General features: G+C 42.0%; 1 protein-coding gene across 5 annotated transcripts in view; it reads right to left on the bottom strand.

The window, feature by feature from the left end:
• The window catches only part of EHBP1 (EH domain binding protein 1), a 256,095-nt gene that overhangs the window by 178,874 nt on the left and 49,674 nt on the right, over positions 1 to 27,547 (bottom strand). For all 5 annotated transcript variants that reach the window (XM_038750933.1, XM_038750935.1, XM_038750937.1 and 2 more), the window contains exon 5: positions 26,234 to 26,287. In XM_038750933.1, the coding sequence (XP_038606861.1) occupies positions 26,234 to 26,287 (54 nt within the window). The remainder of the gene's footprint in view (positions 1 to 26,233; positions 26,288 to 27,547) is intronic.

Genomic DNA, 27,547 nt, shown 5'->3' with positions numbered 1-27,547 from the left:
AACAAATATGACTGATTGACTATTGATTGATTAGCCATACAGGCCAGTCAACCTCATTATTCATCAATCAATCAATCAATCGTATTTATTGAGCGCTTACTGTGTGCAGAGCACTGTACTAAGCGCTTGGGAAGTACATCTTATTGCTATATCTATTGTTCTAAAGTGTTTCTGAGTCTACTAGGCACTCAATGACCGTTTAGCTGTAATCCAAGAGAAATTAGTGGTAGTTGGTCAACAATTGACATTTAAGGAATTTCTACTTCACAACTTTAAGTGTGAACCTCCACACTGCCTTTCCTATTTAGCAGCTCTAAAACAGCCAATTAAAATGGGGCCTCTCCCTCTCTGGCAAGAAGGCTCAAATTTCACAGTCAAACCTGAATTTCAGGATTCTAGATTCTAAGACCAGAGTCATTTTAAGTTTCTGGTTTCTTTTTTTTTTTTTTTAAGTTTGATTTTCACAATGGAGAGAAATCCATCACAAATATCAAAAATGACTCTGGAGAATACTACTGCCACCACCTACTGGCAAAATTGTATTTCCTTAACTGAAAAGTTTGATTTTCAGTCAGACTACATCATGAACAAAAACATTCTTCTCTGATTGACATTAGCATAGTCGACACCACCCCCACCCCCTGGGCCCGGGCAAAGCTTGGAAACAGCTTAATCAAAAGGAAAAAAAAAACAAAAACCACCCCATAAAATGGCCAACTTAAAGAATTCTGCAATAACACCTACTTCCACCATGAAAAGAACATTTCCTCACAAAAGTTGAGACGCGTACCATTTTGTTACACTGGGAATTTTTTGAACGAAGAAGATTGAGTTACTACCCTGTTGAGAATATATACATTTCCACACCAATAAACCACACCATTTAATTAACATTAAAATTATTTATTACCGGGCACTAAAATTGAATTCTTAATGCAGAATGGATTATAGATTTCCAAAATCACTGACCCCCACCCAAACACTCTTAATACAGTATTTTGGGGTAGAGAAACTAGCAAAAAAAAAAAAAATCCCGAGCTTAAAGAATTGCTCCTTAAACATTAGCCAGTGCTCCGTGAAGCATTTTATATTAAAATTGGATAGCTCTAAACATTACACATACTAAAAGTATGGTTTGACATGGTGCCATTTTGATGATAAATTGCAATCTACAGCTCAAATAATTCTACCCAGGGATTAACATTTCAGAGGCTGAGCCAGAGATTATGTGTGTGGATCTTGAATTTCATCATCTCCCTTCGGCACAATAGCTTATTCTTCCTTTTTTCATCTATTCTCTCATGAAGGGTCAGGAAAGCTTAGCCTTGCTGTTGCATTCATTTCATCTTTACATTAACCAGATACCTTGCCGTCTTTAGTTCTTACGTGTTATTCCCTTACAAATACTGCAGTGCACTATGCTGGAGCTAATGAGGTATGTTCCAAATCAAAGGGTGCCATCAAGTGGCTATAATACACTGCAAAGCATTTCACCAACTTGCCATTCAGGTGAACCTTCTCTAGACAAATAAACTCTGCCACACCTATAAAGGGGGAAAAAAAAAAATCCATCCTTCGCAAATTCATTTCCTCATTTGATTCACAACCCAACCCCGGCTGATTTTCCACCGTTTTCCCCTTACAAGTAAGGACCTTTTTTATGCCAGGCTTCGCCATGCTAATTAAATCCTGAGTCAAGTCAATAAAAACACTTTTGCTCATGATATGACGCTAAACACCGCATAATTTAGACAGGACTGAAGGCTCCAAAGGTTTTCATTCCAAATGTGGAATAACACAAGCTAATCATCGCTTCCCAGTGAGACAAGAATGACTTGGAATCGTTTTTGTCTTGTAAATACATCGTGACCGCGGCTACAAGCGGCATGTGAGAATTGGTAGAATAGTTACCTTTCTTAATGTTACAGAACATTACCTTTAGAATAGTTACCTTTCTTAATGTTACAGAACAGCAAAACCAATTGTGAGGGATTTTCCAAAATCAATCAATCAATCAATCGTATTTATTGAGCGCTTACTGTGTGCAGAGCACTGTACTAAGCGCTTGGGAAGTACAAGCTGGCAACATATAGAGACAGTCCCTACCCAACAGTGGGCTCACAGTCTAGAAGGGGGAGACAGAGAACAAAACCAAACATACTAACAAAATAAAATAAATAGAATAGATAGGTACAAGTAAAATAAAGAAATAAATAGAATAGTAAATATGTACAAACATATATACATATATACAGGTGCTGTAGGGAAGGAGGTAAGATGCGGGGGATGGAGAGGGGGACGAGGGGGAGAGGAAGGAAGGGGCTCAGTCTGCATCCAAAAGATGCAGGACACATTTTGCAAAGAGATCATAGCCTGGGCCACATTGTTCCAATGCCTACTACGGCCAAGATAGTCACAGTTGGTAGTAGTAATAGTAACAGTAGAACTAGTATTTAGAGTAAGAGTTTATTGTGTGTTGGGTCCAAGAGTACACAGTGGGAATTAGACACAGTTCCGGTCCCTGAAGAACTAGTATTTAGAGTAAGAGTTTACTGTGTGCTGAGTCCAAGAGTACACAGCGGGAATTAGACACAGTTCCGGTCCCTGAAGGGTTTACAATCTATGTTTCCCCCTTTTAGACTGTGAGCCCAATGTTGGGTAGGGACTGTCTCTATATGTTGCCAATTTGTACTTCCCAAGCGCTTAGAACAGTTTCATTAGGTTAAGGTGACTCCCAGATTTCACTCTAGAAAGATCCAGGGGGTGCAGGAGACTCCCAGGAAACTTTAACCCTTCTACTTATTATGGAATTGGAAGGCAGGAAACTCCTTTCCAATCCCGAACCCAGATCACACTTTACTGGGGGAGGGATGAGACAGGAAACAGCTTCAGGGGACTCACAGAACACCATTCATGGTTGAAATCAGGGACCTATGTAAGTCCTTCGGCTTCCCCGCCGTTAATGAGAATAGGTGTTAAATGAACCTGTCTTATTTGTCTTTACAAGGGCAGGAGACTTCAGTTCAATTTGAACCACAGATAGTATCTTGAACCCCTCCTGGATAGAATACAGAACCAAAATTGACCAAGGACTGCCTAAGCAACTGTTATCAGAAGCCAAATTGCAGTGTCAACATTCGGTATTGTTTCAAATGGCCAACTGATGATGTTTGGGCCTTGGAATCCCACACCTCGACCACCAACAATTTGATTGTTCTTGGTAGAACAATCAAGACTCTTAGACTGTAAGCCCACTGTTGGGTAGGGACTGTCTCTATATGTTGCCAACTTGTACTTTACAAGTGCTTAGTACAGTGCTCTGCACACAGTAAGCGCTCAATAAATACAACTGATGATGATGGTAGGCTTTTCTATTTTTTGCATTTGCATGGTTGAGCACCATTAATTGTAGTTGGGCCTCAGATTTAGGCATGGCAACTGCTGATATGGAGAAAACGTCATTTATTAAGTATTAACTATTTGCTAAGCACTGGAGTAGATACAAAATAATCTTCAGACTGTAAACTAGTCTCTAGACTATAAATACGTTGTGGGCAGGGTACATCTCTACCTACTCTGTTGTACCGTACTCTCCCAAGCGCTTAATACTCTGACCACAGTAGGTACTCAATAAATACCATTGATGATGATACTCAGGCAGATACAGTCCCCATTTCAATCCAGCACACTGATGATACTAAATGACGTTGTTGTTTTTTATGGGGGATAAAACGGACATGATGGATAGCAGCGTGGGAAAAACTTAGTTCCCTACCATTCTTTCCTAAACCTTTCTTCTAAGTCCTTTCTTCTGCCTATTGACTGACCCAAAATTTTACCATATGTTCAGGAGTTTCTGATCCCTAAATGGCATTCAACTAGGTCCTCTCATCGGATCCCAGCTAATGCCAAGATGTCTTGATGCTGTTTATGTCCCCCTCGAGGAGATGTCCCCCTCGTCCCCCTCTCCATCCCCCCCATCTTACCTCCTTCCCTTCCCCACAGCACCTGTATATATGTATATATGTTTGTACATATTTTTTACTCTATTTATTTATTTATTTATTTTATTTGTACATATCTATTCTATTTATTTTATTTTGTTAGTATGTTTGGTTTTGTTCTCTGTCTCCCCCTTTTAGACTGTGAGCCCACTGTTGGGTAGGGACTGTCTCTCTATGTTGCCAATTTGTACTTCCCAAGCGCTTAGTACAGTGCTCTGCAAATAGTAAGCGCTCAATAAATACGATTGATGATGATGATGTTTAAAACTGACAGTTAAGCTAATTTTTTTTTTTTTTTTTTTTTTACAGAAGTTAGTTGATTTAAATAGCTGGAGCAAAAAGATAATTTTCTGTGTTCAGCAGACTTCCTTCGAAGGTGCTATGTAATGGATGGAAAGAGTGAGGATGCTAAAAATATTAGAGTAGCTTCGTATCTTCAAGTAGATGGGTGATAACACTTTCAGCTTCCACCAGCACACCTCAAAGCATCGGAAGTGCACATGTAAACTACGTTCTTCGAATCAGTTATATACCACTCATTTGGTGTGCAAACCAGCTTAATTCTGTTTTTATAATAGGATACATTTCATAAAAAAAAAGTTCCGGTTGCCTGCCTGTCTGTTCCAAATGCACCCACACCCAATTACATACTGCAAAGCCTCAATTTTACACAAAGTGATGAATATTTTGCCTTTGCTGTTTAAGTAATCTCTCTGCATTTCCTAGTAGTTTCTAATCAAAGTACTGTCTGGGGAGGCAATGACACATTAACTGATCTCCCAAGGTGTCTGGGGCGGTGGGCAACTTCCGTTTCAAGGCTAAGATGACTTTTTTTTTTTAAATAGTTTTACCAACAGTGCACAGAAAAATAACAAATAAAAAGTGGTAAATTGAACAATCTAAAAACAAATACTTTTCTATTAAAAGCCAACTTAGTCTCGTCAGCTTATGTCTGGAGAGTCATTAGAACCCCACTGTAAAACAATTACCAGGCTCTATTCTGATATTTACTGTTTGAAACCGAAAAGGCCTCATGCGGACTCCTAGCCTCTTGTGTGCTCTGGGAAGTATATTTTGCTGCTGATTTCCTATGAATAAACATACGCTTAACAATTGTTCAAACACACTGCCGGTTTTAAACATGCCTAATGTAGTATTAGGGGTTTTTTTGTTTCCCAAGCTGACTGTCTCATTTATTAGCTTTTTCCCTCCAGCTGGCAAAGAGTGCCACTAATGGTGACTCTGGTCTGCTGTCTCTTACAGTCATCTAAGGCAAAGCAACTAGCAGAAAAATAAACTGAGTCTAGAGATTTAAAACATAGATAGCATTTTATTACTCTGAATCATTGCTATCAATGCAAACTACATGCCAAATTCATTCCAGTGGCTATGTTAAGGTGTTTCACATGTACTGAGCTTATAAAAGTAAAATGGAAAAGAAGCCATGCCAATTTTTAAATGGTATTTCCTAAGCAATTACTGGGTGCCAGCCACTAAGCGCTGATGTAGATATAAGATAATCAGGTTGACGCAGTCCCTGTCCCACATACGGCTCACAGTCTTAATCCCCATTTTACAGATGAAGGAACTGAGGCAGAGGTTACGTGACTTTCCCAAAGTCACATGGCAGACAGGTGGAGAGGCCGAAATTAGAACCAAGTACTGGATGTGCTCCGTCCACTATACCATGCTGTGTCTTCTAATTAAGCTATTGTGCCCCAACTCCCAAAATCCTCCTTTTTCTCATCGTTTCCATTTTCAGATCGTTGTAACTATAGTCTAGGCTTCACACAATATGATGTGTTTTTACTAATCTGTTCAGATTAAAAGGGAAGGTTTAAGATGGGAAAAATGATCATGCCACCACTTCACATACCTCACCTACAACGTCTCAAACAAATTATACAGTAAATCTAAGTCCTGGTAAAGGCAAGAGATTATTCATTTTACTTACATGAAAACCAAAAGATTCAATAAAGTCAAGTACTTATCTACATACTAACATGGTAATTCCTAACCTGTTAATTGCTAACTGAAAAAGTGGGTGCCAGTGGGTGCTAGAGATGAGTAACTATCAGTCTCCCGGTAGTAAAGGAAAGCTCACAGTTATCCCAGCTCATCTGATTCAGTGAGTGCACACTAGGGAAGGCGAGGTAATGTTCTTTGGCAGCCTTATCCTTACTGGAAAAACATCCATTATGCCCAAAAGCCCAAAATACAGCTCTTCTCCGGCTGTTTATTCACACACAACCTACTGGTGACTGTAGGTCTCCCCCTTCTAGACTGTGAGCCCACTGTTGGGTAGGGACTGTCTCTATATGTTGCCAACTTGTACTTCCCAAGCGCTTAGTACAGTGCTCTGCACACAGTAAGCGCTCAATAAATACGACTGATTGATTGATTGATTGATTGGTGGCAATATACTGTTGCTCTTCACGTTTGAAGATGATTTTACAAACCCTATAGGAGGAGGTGAAAAGACTACCACATGGCTGACAGCGCCTTCCAGAAAAAAAAAAATATATATATATATATGTATATATATTTGTGCATGTATACACAAATATATGTGTGTGTGTGTACATACACACATATATAATAATAATGATGGCATTTGTTAAGCGCTTACTATGTGCAAAGCACTGTTCTAAGCGCTGGGGAGGTTACAAGGTGATCAGGTTATCCCACAGACGGTTCACAGTCTTAATCCCCATTTGACAGATGAGAGAACGGAGGCCCAGAGGAGTTAAGTGACTTGCCCAAAGTCACACAGCTGACAAGTGGCAGAGCTGAGATTTGAACCCATGACTTCTGACTCCAAAGCCCGGGCTCTTTCCACTGAGCCACACTCAGTGTATATAGACATATAGACACACATACGTATGTGCATATGTTCCCAACTTGTACTTCCCAAGTGCTTAGTACAGTGCTCTGCACACCGTAAGCGCTCAATAAATACGATTGATTGATTGTATAGATAATCTTGGCTGTGCTAGTGAATTCGACATTCTTTCAATTAGTCTTCTGAGTATCACCTTCCCCAAAACCTCTGCTAGGAAAAAGGAACCCCCGTTGTGATTGCTACATGCCAGATCAACCTTACTGCCCCAATGGTTCTTGGTGCCTCAGTTTCCTCATCTGTAAAATGGGGATTAAATACCTGTTCTCCCTTCTACTTAGACTGTGAGGCCCATGTGGGACAGGGACTGTATCTGACTTGATTATCTTGCACCTACCCCAAGCACTTAGTACAGTGCTTGGCATATACTGAGCATTTAGCAAATCCTATTATTATTATTCGTTGCACCTGATTCAAGCAGATTCACTACCAACAACTCATCGGTTGTTGTAGATTGACTAGGATTGGGCACTATCACTATGCCTTGTTCTCTTCAGTGGGTGGGCTGAAAAGCCACTTGCAGTCACAGTGAACAAAGCATTTCCTCTGAAACTGCAAGCACAGGGATGTAGTGTAGTTGGCGTTTCATGAGAAAGGGAATTAAGTTGGCCTCCAGTCTATTTGTATGTTTTTATATTAATGTCTATCTCCCCTACCAGAATGTAAGCTCACTGTGGGCAGTGAATGTGTCTGTTTATTGTTGTATTCTTCCAAGCGCTTACTACAGCGACTAAGCGCTCAATAAATACGACTGCCTGACTGAATTTGTTAAACTGCATTGGCTGTTCTGGTCTTCCTACCTGAAGATGCCCATTCAGTTTATTCAGCAACTTGTTTGGATTTCTTGCTATCATTCGGGTTCCTCCTCTACCTTCCTCAACAAGACAATTTTGGGCCCAGCGCTGGTTTAAAGCTGGTGGGTCAATACTCTTCATGGGCTTTGTGGTTTATGATACTGCCTTGCCGCTTGATGCCAAGCCTGGCTAGAGTGACGCTGTTATACAATCAGTTGTATCAGGGCAACTTGTTTTTTTAAGATTATGAGCCCTCACCCCTACCCCAAGAGGCAGGGATTGGGTCTAATTCCCAACCGTATATTCTTTCCCAGCACTCGGTACAGTGCTTAGCACACAATAAGAGCTTAAAAAATACTATCACTACTACATTTTGGACAGAGTGCTATTGCAAAATCAGCTGACAGTACACAGCTCACTGGATTCAACATAATGCAGTATCAAAAGAAGTAGTCTAAATTCACATACACTACTGGTCAGAGCTTGAGTACTACCACATGAGTTTTCATGAGCACAAGGTTCTTCAGGAACTGGAGGTGACCCTGACTACTCAGTCAGCTGTAAAAAATAGAGTAGCCCAGAATTAGAAACCATGTCAATCAAGCAATAGTATTTAATGGATTATTTAATGGGTGCATAGTTTGTGCCGAACACCGTACACAGTGGAGTAAGACAACCTGATCCCCATCCACAAGAAATTTACAGCTAAAGGGGAAAAAGACATAAATGTAGAAGGAGTAGTGCTCAAGTAATACAGTATGTAAAACTGAAAGGTGAACTACAACAAAAGATTGAGAATGCGGAAATGCTACGATGATCATCGGAAGGATGTAACCTGGGAAGAAAAAGGATTAATCGCGGAAGCCTCCTGGAGGAGGTGAGCTTTTAGGTTTTAAAGATGGGGAGAACTGTGGAAGCGAGCAAGAGGCAGGACATGAGCTGGGGTTCAGGGGATCAGTAGCTAGAGACATTATAGTAGGTAGTTCAGAATTCTGTAGCCAGAATTCTTGAAGAGCCTTGAATTAAGGAGAAATCATGTTGTGATACTTATGCCTTGATAAACAGCTCCTGGTTGGTAAACTATCAGCTACACTCAACTCCCTTATAACAAAAGGAGCTGTGTTCTCGCATAACTCTGTGCTAAGGAAAACTTGGGTTGTAGTAGTACTTGCCCAACCCCAATCTCAGCCCCACACAACCTATGTATCTATCATCATCATCATCATCAATTGTATTTATTGAGCGCTTACTATGTGCAGAGCACTGTACTAAGCGCTTGGGAAGTACAAGTTGGCAACATCTAGAGACAGTCCCTACCCAACAGTGGGCTCACAGTCTAAAAGGGGGAGACAGAGAACAAAACCAAACATACTAACAAAATGAAATAAATAGAATAGATATGTACAAATAAATTAAATAAATAAATAGAGTAAAAAAATATGTACAAACATATATACATATATACAGGTGCTGTGGGGAAGGGAGGGAGGTAAGATGGGGGGATGGAGAGGGGGACGAGGGGGAGAGGAAGGAAGGGGCTCAGTCTGGGAAGGCCTCCTGGAGGAGGTGAGCTCTCAGCAGGGCCTTGAAGGGAGGAAGAGAGCGAGCTTGGCGGATGGGCAGAGGGATTGGGGGCATTCCAGGCCCGGGGGATGACGTGGGCCGGGGGTCGACGGCAGGACAGGCGAGAGCGAGGTACGGTGAGGAGGTTAGCGGCGGAGGAGCGGAGGGTGCAGGCTGGGCTGGAGGAGAGAAGGGAGGTGAGGTAGGAGGGGGCGAGGGGATGGACAGCCTGGAAGCCCAGGGTGAGGAGTTTCTGCCTGATGCGCAGATTGATCGGTAGCCATTGGAGGGTTTTGAGGAGGGGAGTGATATCCCCACAGCGTTTCTGGACAAAGATAATCCGGGCAGCAGCTTACATTCTGCAGGTTCCCTATCAACAGTTTATTTTAACGTCTGTCTGCCACTCTACACTGTGAGCTCCTTGTAGGCAGGGATGGTGTCTGCCAACTCTATCGCACTGTCCTCTCCCAAGCACTTAGTACAGTGTTCTGCACACAGTGAGCACTCAATAAATACCACTGATTGACTGATATGTCAGATGGACCATGCTAGCTTAACTGTTTCTTCCAAAACCAAGTCATGCTGTTTCTAAACAGATATATTTGTTATATGTCTGTTTCTAAACAGACGTCCCGCCGTCGACCCCCGGCCCACGTCCTCCCCCGGGCCTGGAATGCCCTCCCTCCGCACATCCGCCAAGTTAGCTCTCTTCCTCCCTTCAAAACCCTACTGAGAGCTCACCTCCTCCAGGAGGCCTTCCCAGACTGAGCCCCCTCCTTCCTCTCCCCCTCCCCCTCCCCATTCCCCCCTGCAGAGTGCTTAGTACAGTGCTCTGCACATAGTAAGTGCTTAATAAATATGATTGATTGATCCCCCCTGCCCTACCTCCTTCCCCTCCCCACAGCACCTGTATGTATGTTTGTACAGATTTATTACTCCATTTTACTTGTACATATTTACATATTCTATTTATTTTATTTTGTTAATATGTTTGGTTTTGTTGCCTGTCTCCCCCTTCTAGACTATGAGCCCGCTGTTGGATAGGGACCGTCTCTATATGCTGCCAACTTGTACTTCCCAAGCAATTAGTACAGTGCTCTACACACAGTAAGCGCTCAATAAGTACGATTGAATGAATGAGTGAATGAATATATTGTTAGAAGAAGGTTCCCTAATTCTACTGTCAGTAGAATTTACTGTAGCGAATGTGAATCTGGCAAGCACAAACTGTTCTGACTACAGATGAATCATCAAGGAAAAAAAATTCACCTGATCCAGCCACAATTAGTATTCAAAAATTCATATAGTTCCTAATACTTTTGAAGCAATATAAAAGCAAGTTTTCTGTTCTGGAAGAACTTTAGCTCCAGGTACTTACTGCAAAGCTTAAAATGACGATTCAAGTGAATTATTAATCAATTTTACAAACTGTTACAAAATTATAAATGTTTTTACTGAATCATGGTTCTAGATCCCCTCATCTACCCCAGAAATCCTTGCATTATCACAGATAACCCAAATGAAGTAGTTTATATTATACTTTTGACCTCCTTCCCTTCCCCACAGCACCTGTATATATGTATATATGTTTGTACATATTTATTACTCTATTTATTTATTTTACTTGTACATATCTATCCTATTTATTTTATTTTGTTAGTATGCTTGGTTTTGTTCTCTGTCTCCCCCTTTTAGACTGTGAGCCCACTGTTGGGTAGGGACTGTCTCTAGATGTTGCCAATTTGTACTTCCCAAGCGCTTAGTACAGTGCTCTGCACATAGTAAGCGCTCAATAAATACAATTGATGATGATGATGACACTGGCAATTCTGGGAGTCCTCATGCTCTTATGCAAGCTATCTGAGGATGGGATGTTCTCTGAGGAACACCCAAAATATTTACCCAACAATATTAAACAACAGTGTTTAATATCTAACTCAAGACAAACTGAAAGGTTGGGATTTTAAAAGTTTGGCAGCATTGGGCATAAAAGATAAGATCGTATTGTGTCGAGCTCATCATCATTTTAATGATGGCACTTGGTAGGCACTGCTTTAACTACTGAGGGAGATATGGGGCTCAGAGTCTAAGTAGGAGGGAGAACAGGTATTGAATTCACATTTTACAGCTGAAGAAAGTGAGGCAAAAAAAGTTATTTGCCCAAGGTCACACAGCAGGCAAGTGGCAGAGTTGGGAATCAGACTCCAGGCCCACGCTGCTTCCGCATGGCCAAGCTGCTTCCATCATCATCATCATCATCATCAATCGTATTTATTGAGCGCTTACTGCGTGCACAGCACTGTACTAAGCGCTTGGGAAGTACAAATTGGCAACATATAGAGACAGTCCCTACCCAACAGTGGGCTCACAGTCTAAAAGGTGGGGGGGGAGTCCATTCAGTCATACATTAGCTCATAACTTTAGAAAAAACCATCACTAACACCAATGGTGGTAATCATCATCATCAATCGTATTTATTGAGTGCTTACTATGTGCAGAGCACTGTACTAAGCGCTTGGGAAGTACAAATTGGCAACATATAGAGACAGCCCCTACCCAACAGTGGGCTCACAGTCTAAAAGGGGGGTGGGGGGGAGTCCATTCAGTCATACATTAGCTCATAACTTTAGAAAAAACCATCACTAACACCAATGGTGGTAATAAAAAGAAAAGGCTTCCTTCTTAACCAAACTGGTCAACAGAGAACAAGGTGATACAGTTTTCCTTCAGAAACCTAATCTGAATACTTTCTGAACTAGAACAAAGTGCTAAATATTTAACATAAGGGAAAAACAGAGGAAAAAAAAAAAAGCCCTCTGGATTTTCTATTAAATTTAAACCAGAACAAGAGTGGGATGGCTGACAAAGCTGCATTTAATTCTCAGCTATATATCTAGACCAAAATACCCATCCTAATTTACAGCCAGCCAGTCACAGTTCACATAATCACATACGGCAGAATATGACAAGGGAATTAAAGGACCGAGAAAGCATGTCTGAACTATGAGCTTCCCATTCGAAATGTATTAAATGCAGACATTTAATTCTGAAAAAGACTAACTTGGTGGTTTCTTATTTTAAGCCAAAAAAAAAAAAAAATATTTCAAGCAGAAAATAAGGAATGAATAAAATAGCTTTCTGGATTGCTTTTTAATAAATGAAAATAGGGAATTTAAACGTAAACGCTCACATGGTACAAAGATACATTAAGAGAGATAATGTTAATTTTATTTAAAAAAAAATACTGGAAATACCTACCCCTACATGTTTTCATGGTCAGAAAAGGTCTCTTTTAGCAACCTGCATAAAAGCTCTTAACTCTCTTACCTATTTTGGCGATTTCTGATCACTTACCTCCCTCACTAGACTTTGAATCCCTCAATGGCAAAGGCAACTTCCTCACTTCTATTTTATGTTCCTCTCCTCTCCCAAATCTAATCCACACATCATTAGAGAAGGACGGGAGAAGGTTGGAGAGGGGTTAAACTGCCAGGAGTAGGGGAATGCTTGCTGGGGCTATATCGTCAGTGCTAAAAGGTCTGACTGAAAAACTCCCTAGAGCTCCTCGTGTATTGGATTGAATCCTGAAAAAAAAGTTGGGAATACAGGCTGACTGCTGGACCAAGGAATTACAGCACAGTGCTGCGGTCACTTTGGCCAAAATGAGGCTCTGTCAAAAAAATTCTAGTGTGGATGTAACTATACCTCTACCCACTTCCTCGCTTTGCACCTTCTGCCCCAGTGGGAACGTGACAGGGTGTGAGATGAGAGAAAGTGAGTTGGCTGCACAAACTCCTAGCAATATAATCAATTGCTTTTCATAGGCTTTTAGTCCTGAAGTCTTCATGTCTACATTAAAGCTATGACAGGAAACTTCATCATCACTGCATGTTCTTATGTGCCTAGTACCGTTCTGTACCCCAAAAGATCCTTAGAAAATATGGAAGTGATGATGGCAGTGGTCCATCCATGGATTCTTCCACCTCTAGCCTATATGAACTTTTTATATACTCCCACTACTTAATCAGTCATATTTGCTGTTTTAGTACATATTTAGTACAACGTACTGTACTAAAGTAATAATGGAGTTGGTTACGGGAGCCCCACGCACAAAGAGCTGACAGTCTTCAGTCTCATGTATAAATATCCACTTTTTACATGTTTGACCTCTTTACTTGAAAATATTTTTTGGCTTATCTTCCCTGTTCTTCTGTAACTTGCGGACAGGGGACATGTCACTTCGTTATTCTGTACTACCAAAATGCCTAGTATAATGTACTGCACCAACTAGATGCCCAATAACGGTTATTACTATTACAGCCGTATTAAAATGTAGGGAGGGTCTCTGGACTAAAATGTAGGGTGGACTCTTGGATTAAGATTCAGGGTGGGTTGATGGATTAATCAATCTATCAATCGTATTTATTGAGCACTTACTGTGTGCACAGCACTGTACCAGGGAGGGTACCTACTGAGCGCAGAGCATCATACCTAAGAGAAGGCATTCAATGAGTAGACAGGATCCCTGTCATCATGGACTTTACTATGTAATGGGGGAAACAGATACCAAAATGAATTACAGGGAGAGGGAAAGGAGGGCATGATTATCCAAGTGCTTAGGTGGCACAAAAGTACTGAAACGGCATTGGGAGGAAGGTGAAAAAATTAATCACAGAAGGCTCGTGGAAACATGATTTCAGACTGGCTTACTTGCCGGATGTGAAAGGGGAGGACGTACAGCAAGTAAAATTAATAACACGGTACACAAATTTGTATGACACACTGGAGACTAGCCAATTACGGGTGGGAATCATCATCAATCGTATTTATTGAGCGCTTACTATGTGCAGAGCACTGTACTAAGCGCTTGGGAAGTACAAATTGGCAATATATAGAGACAGTCCCTACCCAACAGTGGGCTCACAGATGGGAATCTGAGTAACGAGTAGGGGGCTAGGAAAGCGGAGTAGAAATTTGAGCTAGTTTAGTCTTCGGCAGGGCCAGGTACCCAAAGGAACAAGACGCTGAAGGTAAATCTCCATTTTAGGGTCCAGAAGAAAAAGGCCTGGGGGAAGAGGTTATATCACTGGAGCTATCACTGGGTTATATCACTTACGCTGGAGATGGCTGTGGTCAGCAGGGTGAACAGGAAGACCACCAAAGTATTATTTCAAGGACTGCCTAAGTGGTTCACGATGGACACAACTCCAATCAATCAGCTGTACTGACTGAACACTTACTGCATGCAGAACACTGCGCTAAGCACTCGGGAGAGTACAACGAGCTTGTAGACACAGGATTAAGCCCCCCGTTGGACAACCTGATCACCTTGTAACCTCCCCAGCACTTAGAACAGTGCTTTGCACATAGTAAGCACTTAATAAATGCCATTATTATTATTATTATTAAGTGAGCAGTACATCTAGAATAGAGATAAGTTGTTATCCCTAGATTTGGCTCAAGATCTACTGAGCAACTAATGCTACTATTTAATCTTTAAGTAAGTAAATGCCAGCTACCTAGTCATAGCTGTTTCATATTCCAGAACTCCAAAAAGTAGAGAGACACTTGAAGAGGGGAGTAAGGGTTTGGTATTTCTCTGAATCTCGGCAAATTTGCACAATTGGCTGGAGAGGAGAATTGGCCAGCTGAAACTAGGAAGCATCACATGCCATCACTCAGTCACATTTATTGAGCACTTACAGGGTGCAGAACATTGTACTAAGCCCTTGGGAGACTACAATACAAAAGAGTTGGTAGACACGTTCCCTGCCCACAATGAGCTTATAGTCTAGGGGTTCAAAAATCTGAAAGTCGCAGGATGTTGATTGCAAACTCCGACTCAGAGCGCATAAAAATGACCCTGCCTCCATTCATAAAAAGCAGAGGACCCAAGTTCCTTGGGCATCCAGTGCTAAAATAAGTAGCTCACGCACGATGGAGGGACTACAATCACAAATGAACTGCAACTGCCACAAAGGTGATCATGATATTATTGGGTTGAATTAAATTTTTGTCTCACAACATTCGTTGTTGGCTTCAATCAAAAGGACTTTTCTGCTGACGTTATTTACAGAATTCTCGTAAGCCTAGAGACACTGGCCGGAAAGCTTGAAAAATACAAATACATGTAAAAGGTTTTCTCTAAAACTTCCCATAGAATTGGGGAATGAATGTAATATACTGTGGGTTAAGACCTGATAGGGAACCTCACTCAGGGGAGGACTGGGCGGTCCTGTAGTCTTAAGAATGCAGACTATGTAAGCCTCGCCCCAAGGAGAATATATAAAAAGCTTAAGTAATGTCTTTTGACAAGAGACAGCAGAATCAATTCTTCTCAGGCATATGGAAGTTGACTAGGCATTGCTATCTTGGCCCCAAATAAACCATCAGCTGCATGCTACTTTAATTTCAGGTAAGAGGTTCGGTTTTAAGCTTATTCACAAAATTGTGGTATTTGTTAAGTGTGTACTATGTGCCTAAGCCCCAAGGTAGACACAAGACAATATGTTGCCAACTTGTACTTCCCAAGCGCTTAGTATAGTGCTCTGCACACAGTAAGCGCTCAATAAATATGATTGATTGATTGATGTAGGACACGGTTCCTGTCCTACACGGAGATCACTAAGTGGGGTGATAAAACAGATACCGAATTTCCATTTTACAGATGAGGTAACTGAGGCCTGGAAAAGTTAAATGACTTGCCCAGGGTCACAAAGCAGGCAAGTTGTAGGCCTAGATTAGAACACAGGTCCTCCTGTCTTCCAGGCCTGGGTTCTTTCCTCTAGATGACACTGCTCCATATAGAAAAGAGGTTCTGAAAAATTTCTGGTAGTGAAATCATGCATGTAGTTTTTTTACAACTCGGTAACATTGCAGCATGGCTCAGTGGAAAGAGCCCAGGCTTGGGAGTCGGAGGTCACGGGTTCGAATTCGGCTCCACCACGTGCCAGCTGTGTGACCTTGGGCAAGTCACTTAACTTCTCTGTGCCTCAGTTACCTCATTTGTCAAATGGGGATTAAGACTGTGAGCCCCACGTGGGACAACTTGATCACCTTGTATCCCCACAGCGCTTAGAACAGTGCTTTACATAGTAAGCACTTAAGTACTATCATTATTATTATTATTCTTAGACACGTTCCCCTCATCATTCCTTTGAGGTAATGGCAAGTGCTGATTTACATAGGTAACTGCACAAATACGATTGAATGAATCGTATGAATGAATGAATGAGGGGGAATGAATGAACTCCCCCCTCCATCCCCCCATCTTACCTCCTTCCCTTCCCCACAGCACCTGTATATATGTTTGTACATATTTATTACTCTATTTATTTATTTATTTATTTTACTTGTACATATCTATTCTATTTATTTTATTTTGTTAGTATGTTTGGTTTTGTTCTCTGTCTCCCCCTTTTAGACTGTGAGCCCACTGTTGGGTAGGGACTGTCTCTATATGTTGCCAACTTGTACTTCCCAAGCGCTTAGTACAGTGCTCTGCACACAGTAAGTGCTCAATAAATACGATTGATTGAATAAATGTGGACATTTCATTAGGAGGGGAGAAAAGGAAAAGATACATAAGAGAAGAAAACAGAATGCTTGACTATTAAGTTCAATAAAAAGAAATGCCCAATTTGTGCCATTCTTTCATTCCTTACGGAAAGGAATTTGGACCTTAGGGAGATTTGTTCTCAAATCACAGAGAACAAAAGAAGTTCCCAAATGACTGTGTAATTGCCTACAGCAGGATCTTAAACCAGTGGTGGGGTTTGCCATTCTGCTAATATGATTAGCAAACAGCCCTAATCACTAACAACAACTTCGGGGGAGGTTATCTCCTAATCTGATCACCAAATAGACCTCCAAATAGAGCTCTGAAATGAGTGCCACATTGTACTACAACTCCTAGATCATCCTCCTGGGACATCTGGAAAGATTTTTCTGGAGCCCACTAATTAAACAACAAACATATTTCACTAATCAAAACCTCCCGTTCTTAAGCATGCTGGACAACAAAAGTTTTACTGACTATTCACAAGTCAGGGGCTGTTTCTTCAGTTTGCCCCAGACACGTGAATGTTACCTAGGCAAAACATAATGTAGTTAAATTAATAAAGCTTCTTGACATTCAAAAATCTTCTTGAATCCTCACGTGGAGAGAAGATCTAGTAGGAAAAAGATAAGCTCCACCCTCAGATGACTCTACTGGATTTCTCAATGAGACTGTTAATTCTTGTGGAGCCAATCATCATCAGCAATCGTATTTATTGAGCGCTTACTATGTGCAGAGCACTGTACTAAGCGCTTGGGAAGTACAAATAGGCAACATATAGAGACAGTCCCTACCCAACAGTGGGCTCACAGTCTAAAAGGGGGAGACAGAGAACAAAACCAAACATACTAACAAAATAAAATAAATAGAATAGATATGTACAAGTAAAATAGAGTAATAAATATGTACAAACATATATACATATATACAGCCAATCATTTCACGAATGAAAAAAGCCAAGCCGTATCACCAAATCCTGGACTAGACATTAACCATAACCAAGTTAAAGCCTTCTGACCACTGAGTTACCAAGTCCAAGCTTGAAGAGACTCAAGTGCAGCGATTCCAATAATGGATAAGGAAGATTTCTCCGAGAAGCCTTGAATTACTTAGATCTGATCATCCACTTTTAATTCTTTCTCCCTTCCTACTCTACACTCCCCAAAAGGGCAAAGTAATTTAAAGCTTCATACAATCAATAAGATTAGGAGTTCCATGAGTCACCTTAAAAAAAGCCAGGTGGCTGAAGTCACACTTGAAATGCATTCATTCAGTCGTATTTATTGAGCGCTTACTGTGTGCGGAGCACTGTACTAAGCGCTCGGGAAGTACAAGTTGGCAACATATAGAGACGGTCCCTACTGCTTTGAACACTCCTAAAAAATTAGATCTGGGTAAGCAGCAGAGACAATCAACCTTATTCTAGGCTCTGCTGTCTCCACAACTGTCTACGAGTGACATACTGGTGAGCAGTTTTAAATGCTGACCTCACTGGGGAAGAAGCATGCATTAGTTAGTACATAAAAGGAAAAGGTTAAAAAAGAATAATACAACTTATTTGCTTAAAACACAGAAGTTGTGTACCTGAGAAACTCTGTGTTAACGAAAATTCACACTGCAGCACTTCAAGGTAGTTGATGCCATATGCATACGTTTTAACTGTTTCTTCTGACACTTGCTGGACACACTCTCCAAAAAAGCTCATGTTGTATGATGATAATAATAATGATGGCATTTATTAAGCACTTACTATGTGCAAAGCACTGTTCTAAGCATTGGGGAGTTTACAAGGTGATCAGGTTGTCCCATGTGGGGCTCACAGCTTAATCCCCATTTTCCAGATGAGGTAACTGAGGCCCAGAGAAGTGAAGTGACTTGCCCAAAGTCACCCAGCTGACAAGTGGCGGAGCCAGGATTTGAACCCATGACCTCTGACTCCAAAGCCCGGGCTCTTTCCACTGAGCCACGCTGCTTCTCCGATGATATTTCCTAACTTTCCATTAACTTTCTTGCCAAAACACATACTCGGCTTCATCACCTCACCTCCTCCTACCTCACCAACTTGTACTTCCCAAGCGCTTAGTACAGTGCTCTGCACACAGTAAGTGCTCAATAAATACGACTGACTGATTGATTGATTGATTGGGTGCACTGAATCAACCTTCAGGAGGATGGAGAATAGAACCTGTGAGATAAATGTTAAAATTCAAAAGATAACAGATTATTTTTGAAACTTAGGTGCAGAATTCATCATTGCATGCGGTTTATTCCTTAGCTTTTAAGAGAATAATTCATGAAGAGGAATATATATCATCAGTCACCACTGAGTGGAGCTGTTAACCGTGGAAAAGGCCGACGGAGCCCTCAAATTTCACGGAAAACTGCAAATTGATCAATTTCCAAGATCACAGATGCGGAATTTCCTATCAGCAAAAAAAATCTCCCTTCCTGTAAACGATTACACATAAAGGACTTCCCTTTCTGACAATATCGGAGGTACAAAAGACAAACATCAGTAAATAAAAGTGAACGAGGGAATCTACATTGCTACAAAGGTAAGAGAATCTTTATTGATTGATTATTAAGAGTGGACAAGTCATAACCACCTGGTGACAATAATAATAATAATAACGATGGCATTTACTAAGCGCTTACTACGTGCAAAGCACTGTTCTAAGCGCTGGGGAGGTTACAAGGTGATCAGGTTGTCCCACGGGGGGGGCTCACAGTCTTAATCCCCATTTTACAGACGAGGTAACTGAGGCCCACAGAAGTTAAGTGACTGGCCCAAAGTCACACAACTGGCAATTGGCAGAGCCGGGATTTGAACCCATGACTTCTGACTCCAAAGCCCGTGCTCTTTCCCACTGAGCCACGCTGCTTCTCTAATAATAATGACATTTATTAAGTGCTTACTATGTGCCAAGCACTGGGGAGGTTACGAGGTGATCAGGTTGTTCCATGTGGGGCTCACAATCTTAGTCCCCCATTTTACAGATGAGGTAACTGAGGCCCAGAGAAGTGAAGTGACTTGCCCAAAGTCACACAGCTGATAAGTGGTGGAGCCGGGATTCGAACCCATGACCTCCGGCTCCCAAGCCTAGGCTCTTTCTACTGAGCCACACTGCATGTCTAGGGTAAATGAAATGAGGCTTGTTCAAAGCAATATTTAATCCTGCAAATAACAATTTCACTAGGTCACAATAAATTCCACCCCTATCCAGAGTGTTATTCTCTCTATTCAGGGGGTAGTCATTACCAAAAGCAGTTATGCTATAAGCCCATAGGGAGGAAATGCCCAACTGTATGTGCTCCACATATTCAAAATTAATTACCTTCTAGTCCACTCTCCATTACTGCACCCCAAAGGCTTCTTTCCCTCCAAGTCCTAAATTCAGATACATTCTACATCCAAATAAGAGTGCTAACTTTCATCCTCTGTGTCTGCAGAAGAGTTTATGTCTTCGGGAGAGTTAAGATTTGGGCATGACAACATAAGGAAAGGAGCAAAATTGAGAAAGAATACATTCAATAAATACGGAATAAATGTTTTCAATTACAGCCATCAAAATTAATTAAAAATAATCCTACTCTGAAGAAAGAAGGTGAAGAGTTATAAGTGTACTTGACCCTACGGTGAGCTATCCAAAAGCATAAGTGTTCCTTTGTTATGACTTGTCCCAAACTAGATATATTAAAATATTTTCCTGCCCTGACCCACAGACAATGCCTTTTTTAATGCTTAATTCTGGGCATGCCTACTCACGCACTCTAATTTCAGAAGTTCGGCAATTTCACTAGGCTTTCAAATCTGTGTTTTGCATTGTTTATAATGTTGCCATTGAGAGAGACAGAAGAGGGTCATAAAGGGTGCAAATTAACTTTTACTGAATGCTCACTGTTGCAGAATGCTGATAAGGCCCTTGTTTGCACCTGCAATAGACAGTGAATAATGGAACAAGCAGCAATTTAAGGAAGAAAACTCTGTATGATCACTTTACGTGCCTTTATGCGGTTCCAATGTTGAGGTGTGAAGCAAGGTGAGGACTGATGGCCTACTGATGCAATTCATTTACTTCTTTTATATATATGTAATGGCATTTATTAAGCGCTTAATATGTGCGAAGCACTGTTCTAAGCGCTGGGGAGGTTACAAGTTGATCAGGTTGTCCCACGGGGGGCTCACAGTCTAAATCCCCATTTTACAGGTGAGGGAACTGAGGCCCAGAGAAGTGAAGTGACTTGCCCAAAGTCACCCAGCTGACAATTGGGGGAGCCGGGACTCGAACCCTTGACCTCTGACTCCAAAGCCCAGGCTCTTTCCACTGAGCCACGCTGCTTCTCTTAATGCCTGATTCCCCCTCTAAACTGTAGGCTCATTGTGGGCAGGGAATGTGTCTGTTTACTGTTATATTGTACCCTCCCAAGCATTTAGTGCAGTGCTCTGCACACAGTAAGCCCTCCATAAATACTGACTGACTGAATGAATGGTTTCATTGGTCCATGTTTTCGCCAGTCTGAAGGATTCCAGAGAGACTAGGAGGATTCAGCATTCTAGCTCTTCAGACATAGTCTTAGACAGCGGTAGTATTTGCTGAACGCTCGTCCAGTGGATTGTGCTAAATAACCAGCCACCCCTCTCTCAACCCTATCCCTCTATCAACGCTATCCAACCTCGGCTTCACAGAATCTGTCCTCTCCTGGTTCTCCTCTTATCTCTCTGGCCATTCATTCTCAGTCTCTTTTGCGGGCTCCTCCTCCCCCTCCCATCCCCTTACTGTACGGGTTCCTCAAGGGTCAGCCTTCTGTTCTCTATCTACACTCACTCCCTTGGTGACCTCATTCGCTCCCACGGCTTCAACTATCATCTCTACGCTGATGACACCCAAATCTACATCTCTGCCCCTGCTCTCTCTCCCTCCCTTCAGGCTCGTGTCTCCTCCTGCCTTCAGGACATCTCCATCTGGATGTCTGCCCGCCATCTAAAACTCAATATGTCCAAGACTGAACTCCTTATCTTCCCTCCCAAACCCTGCCCTCTCCCTGACTTTCCCATCACTATAAACGGCACTACCATCCTTCCCGTCTCACAAGCCCGCAACCTTGGTGTCATCCTCGACTCTGCTCTCTCGTTCACCCCTCACGTACGATCTGTCACCAAAATCTGCCGGTCTCACCTCCGCAACGTTGCCAAGATCTGCCCTTTCCTCTCCATCCAAACTACTACCCTGCTGGTTCAATCTCTCATCCTATCCCGACTGGATTACTGCATCAGCCTCCTCTCTGATCTCCCATCCTCCTGTCTCTCCACACTTCAATCCATACTTCACGCCACTGCCTGGCTCATCTCTGGGCAGAAACGCTCTGGGCATGTTACTCCCCTCCTCAAAAATCTCCAGTGGCTGCCTGTCAACCTACAAATCAAGGAAAAACTCCTCACTCTCAGCTTCAAGGCTTTCCATCCCCTCGACCCCACCTACCTCACCTCCCTTCTCTCCTTCTACAGCCCAGCCCGCACCCTCCGCTCCTCTGCTGCTAATCTCCTCACTGTACCTCGCTCTCGCCTGTCCCGCTGTCGACCCCCGGCCCACGTCCTTCCCCTGGCCTGGAATGCCCTCCCTCTGCCCATCCGCCAAGTGAGCGCTCTTCCTCCCTTCAAGGCCCTACTGAGAGCTCACCTCCTCCAGGAGGCCTTCCCAGACTGAGCCCCCTCCTTCCTCTCCCTGTCTCCCTTTCCATCCCCCCGTCTTACCTCCTTCCCTTCCCCACAGCACCTGTATATATGTATACGTGTTTGTACATATTTATTACTCTATTTATTTATTTTATTTATTTTACTTGTACATATCTATTCCATTTATTTTATTTCATTAATATGTTTGGTTTTGTTCTCTGTCTCCCCCTTCTAGACTGTGAGCCCACTGTTGGGTAGGGACTGTCTCTATACATTGCCAACTTGTACTTCCCAAGCGCTTGGTACAGTGCTGTGCACACAGTAAGCGCTCAATAAATACGATTGATTGATTGATTGATTAATAAACAAGTGACATTCCCTGCCAACAAGTATCTTACACTCTAATGAGACAGAGAGAAAAATATAACTAGAATGGTCAAAATACATTGCTGGGTAAACATAATAAAACAGTGCTCAAGTTGGGTATAAATAAATCCCTAAGTGCTGGAGTTGGCCGATGGGTGCTGGAAAATAAAATCGAGAAAGACATGGAGGAGGTGGGAATTTAGGAGGTTTTTGATTATGGGGAGGTCTGTGGTCCGTCAAATTTGGGGAGGTAGAGCTTGCCAAGCCAGGTGAATACTGTGAGTGATGGGATGGAGGAGGGGGATGAGAGAGAGGTACAGCAAGAAGACTGATTTAGGAGGAATGACGAGAGCAAGTAGGGGAAAGAGGGTGAAGAGAGCCGATATTTAAAGTGAGACAAGTTGGAAGACAGCCTCAAAGCTGACTGCGAGGAGTTAGTTTAGGTTTGATGTGGAGAGACACAGGAAGCCAGCATGGGGTTTTGAGGAGAAGAGTGATGTGGGCCAAGCAACACTTTAGGAAGTGGATGTGAGGAGCAACAGAGATCCTAATCTAATCCGATCTTTGTGGGATCTTATAGGTTGGGAATCATTTGAGATCATTCCCGAAATCCTAGGATCATTTTAACATCACCAGTGTTTACTGAATGCTTACTGTATGCAGAGAACAGGTGCTTGAGAACTACTCAAAAGGAAGTCAAAGATATGATCTTTGCCTTTGGGGAATTTAAACTCCAGTGCAGGGAATCAAGTAGACATACACTGATGAACATACAATAGTTACACAGGAGACAAAAGATATAAAATAATAAGTACAAGTAGAGTGAAAAAAATCCCTAACAATATATGAACAAATGCATAGGCAGGCTAAACTGGCTGAGAGCACAGCATTACTGGACTGTAGACTGTAAGTTACTTGAGGACAGAGATTGTATTTACCAACTCTTATCATATTGCATTTCCTAAGTGCTCAGTACACACACAATAAAGGTTCAGTACAATAAATACGACTGACTGATTGGCAAGGGAGAGAGATTAAACCAATGGAGGAAGAATGTTTTAAGAGGAAGTGCATTTTAGATTAGAACATATTTCAACAACCAGCATGGTCCAAGACCAGCCTCCTGAGACTTTGTGTGTGTGCAATGAGGGAGTGGCAGGGGGGCGGAAGGGTTGTGCTTCACATTCCTAAGAACAGGACAGAACCAAAGGAACTGAAGAAGGAACTGTAGAAGACTACATCGGTCTCCCTGGATAATAATAATAATAATAATAATAATAATAATAATAATAATGATGATGGCATTTGTTAAGCGCTTACTATGCGCAAAGCACTGTTCTAAGTGCTGGAGGGGATACAAGATGGTTGTCCCACGTGGGGCTCACAGTCAATCCCCATTTTACAGATGAGGTAACTGAAGCTCAGAGAAGTTAAGTGACTTGCTCAAGGTCACACAGCAGACATGTGGCGGAGCCGGGATTCAAACCCATGACCGCTGACTCCAAAGCCCGTGCTCTTTCCACTGAGCCACACTGCTTCACTGAGCCACAAAAAGTGAACTTTGAGCCCATTTTTCTGCCTGATAGTCCACTAACAAGAAGTACCACAATCATCCTAACACCAAAATTGAGAGTTGCCTATACTACGGTGCTCCAACCTAAAATTGTGAGAAAGTCTTCAAACATCACAAAGCGTTCATCTGCATTCTTGTTCACACGTCTTTTCACTTTACTTACTCATCTAGTTCTTGGATGTATAACTTTGGCTCCTACTAAAACAAAATTCATGCAGTCAAGATATGATATGAAAAAACCCAAGGCTTTCACCTGAATAGTTTCCCCCACTGAGTCTTTAAGGACATGAGCCAGGATCTTCAGAGGAAGACACCAAAGATATGGGGTCTGTTGGGTACTTACACCAAAAGCAAGAAGAAAAAAAAGAAGGCAGGATTCAAAAATTCATGCAGTCAAGATATGATATGAAAAAACCCAAGGCTTTCACCTGAATAGTTTCCCCCACTGAGTCTTTAATGACATGAGCCACGATCTTCAGGGGAAGACACCAAAGATATGGGGTCTGTTGGGTACGTACACCAAAAGCAAGAAGAAAAAAAAGAAGGCAGGACTCAAAAATTCATGCAGTCAAGATATGATATGAAAAAACCCAAGGCTTTCACCTGAATAGTTTCCCCCACTGAGTCTTTAAGGACATGAGCCAGGATCTTCAGAGGAAGACACCAGAGATATGGGGTCTGTTGGGTACTTACACCAAAAGCAAGAAGAAAAAAAAGAAGGCAGGATTCAAAGGTCAGATCTTAGAGAAGTGAATGGTTTCCAAGGGGGATAGGGCTTTTGAACCTGAGCACCAATAAATCAACAGCATTTATTGAGCACTTTCTGTGTGCAGAGCATCGTACTGACCAATAGAAGAGTACAATGGAAGTAAAAGACATAATTCCTAACCTCCAGGGAGTCTACAATCTCTCCCGTGAGGCACCAGAACAACCCTGGAAGATCCTGGAACAGCACGAGGTTCAAAATGGTGTTATGGACCAGGACACTAAGCAAAGCCCTTTTCCAGTTGAGACGAGCTAGATATAATTTGGGTTCCACATGCCTAAAAGATGTTAGAGCTTAAGAAAGATGAGGCATTACCGTCTCTGTCTAGTCCAAAGCCTACTCGAGGAACTGAGCTGTGACTCTTCCTGACCTGCCTCCAATGCCTTAGTCCAGCTGGATTTTTTAGAAAAGTTCAAACGCAGAGAAGGGGAGGGTGAGAGAAAAGTACTTACCACCAGAGATAAGGTTAGGATGATAGAAGAGAAGAAACGTAATGCTAAACAGGAACAATAACCACGGAAATGACACACAGGCAGCTTCATAGACCTCTAAAACTTACATTCTGACAACTTACTAAAACTATGCCACAATAGGATGTAATTTACCTTCATTTTGTGATTTGGGATTTTTTTTGTTCGTTTTAGAATGGTCTCTCCTAACCTTCAAATTGTGCTAGCAGCAAGCCATCATAAAGTGTTCACATTAAACCACAGAAGCTAGCAGGATGACGATGGAATTTCTTGATAATAGTTAATTCCTTCTCTATGTACATCTTTTCTCTTTATAGGTGGCAATATCACCAAAAGCTTAACTATTATAACAGTCAATACTACAAATTACCTTTCCATATTTGATCATAGCAAAGGGTGACAAATTTTTTCTAATATAAGAACTAAAAAATTCGAAAAATTCCAAACACATTTCCACCTTCACTTACAGTGTAACAATTCACCTAGCAGGACACCTGAATGTCTTTCAGTCAGTAAGCACAGTCACCAATTTGAGAGGTGGAAAAGTGTGTGACTTTGTTACTTACATTTTCTATGACAAATGTCCACTCTTTATCTTCAAATTCCTCGGCATGAGGATCCTGAAACACAAGCAAAATGTCAACACGAGAATACCATCAGTCCTGATCCAAAAATAAAACAAAAATGGTAAATGGTATTCAAGAATCAAATGAGACCATTTCTACTCTGCCACCAACACAGCTCTTCGGTACTGACGACAACGTTTCATCTAAACTTGATCCTACAATTCTTCCAAATTTCATTCTACAGAGAACTCATCTTCATTCCTTCCTGTCTCCTGACCCTGTCTCTTCCCAGTATGCACCATAAAGCCTTCTTTTTCTTCTAGATAGCAATATCTTTCTACCTTTTGAGTAGAAGGGGGACAAGAAAGAATCCTGTTCTCTGGAAGAGAACACAGCGAATCGACTATGGAAAGACACCACATGAATAGTTACTAAGGTTTCCGTGAGAAGTTGGCCACCCTGGAACACCCGGACAGGTAATTGCAGCAGTGGCTCCTTCAGCCTGGTGCAGGACCAAAGAACCGTGCTGCAGGCAGAATTGCAGGATGCGTGAACATGGCTTCATTTCTCGGCCCGCTTCCCTTTTGCAACCCACTGTCCTGTGGGAACTGTAGAAAACCTCCAGGATGTTACATAAACCAAATGGGTCTCTCGGCATTCAACGTGTCTGAGTTGACCGTTTTTTTCCCAATACCTCCCACCCACTGCTGTTTATTTTGCTTCTGTTGTTCCAGTGGGAATCAGGAGACCCTGGTGCTTTGCTTCACTTGGTTCTGCCTGCCAAGACGAGGTCATCAGCCGTGAAGATCTCTAACGGAGCATCTTAAGGAGGTGAACAAACCCAAAAGAAATCCTGAAAAGTGGTTTTCCAATGTGGATGGTAAAGATGGCAGCTGCTACTAAAGCTACCACCAGCTGAATTATAGTACTGTGCTGTAGCCCCTCTTGCCCAAAATAGCTCCCATAAGTAATAAAAAACCCAACAACTCTGAAGTGCTTTTTTGCAATGTGCTGCACCCCTCCCCACCTCTTCATTAACTGCATTCAGTCAGTCAATCGTATTTATTGAGTGCTTACTATGTGCAGAGCACTGTACTAAGCTCTTGGGAGAGTGCAATGTAACAATAAACAGACATGCTCCCTGCCCACAATGAGCTAACAGTCTAGAGGGACTGCACTCCATGCCCCAGCAGTAACGTGACTGTCAGGGGCAAGAGGGTGCAACTTGCACTGCATAAACCATTGCCCTTTTCGTAAACCATTACCGACATTAGCAATTACATTTCTGTCATTCTTGACAGAAGCATCCATCAT

This window comes from Tachyglossus aculeatus, chromosome 9, assembly GCF_015852505.1.
Source record: "Tachyglossus aculeatus isolate mTacAcu1 chromosome 9, mTacAcu1.pri, whole genome shotgun sequence".
In the NCBI taxonomy this organism is placed as follows: domain Eukaryota; kingdom Metazoa; phylum Chordata; class Mammalia; order Monotremata; family Tachyglossidae; genus Tachyglossus; species Tachyglossus aculeatus.
Note: the sequence above shows the minus strand (reverse complement) of the source record. Positions and strands in the feature narration are given on the sequence as shown.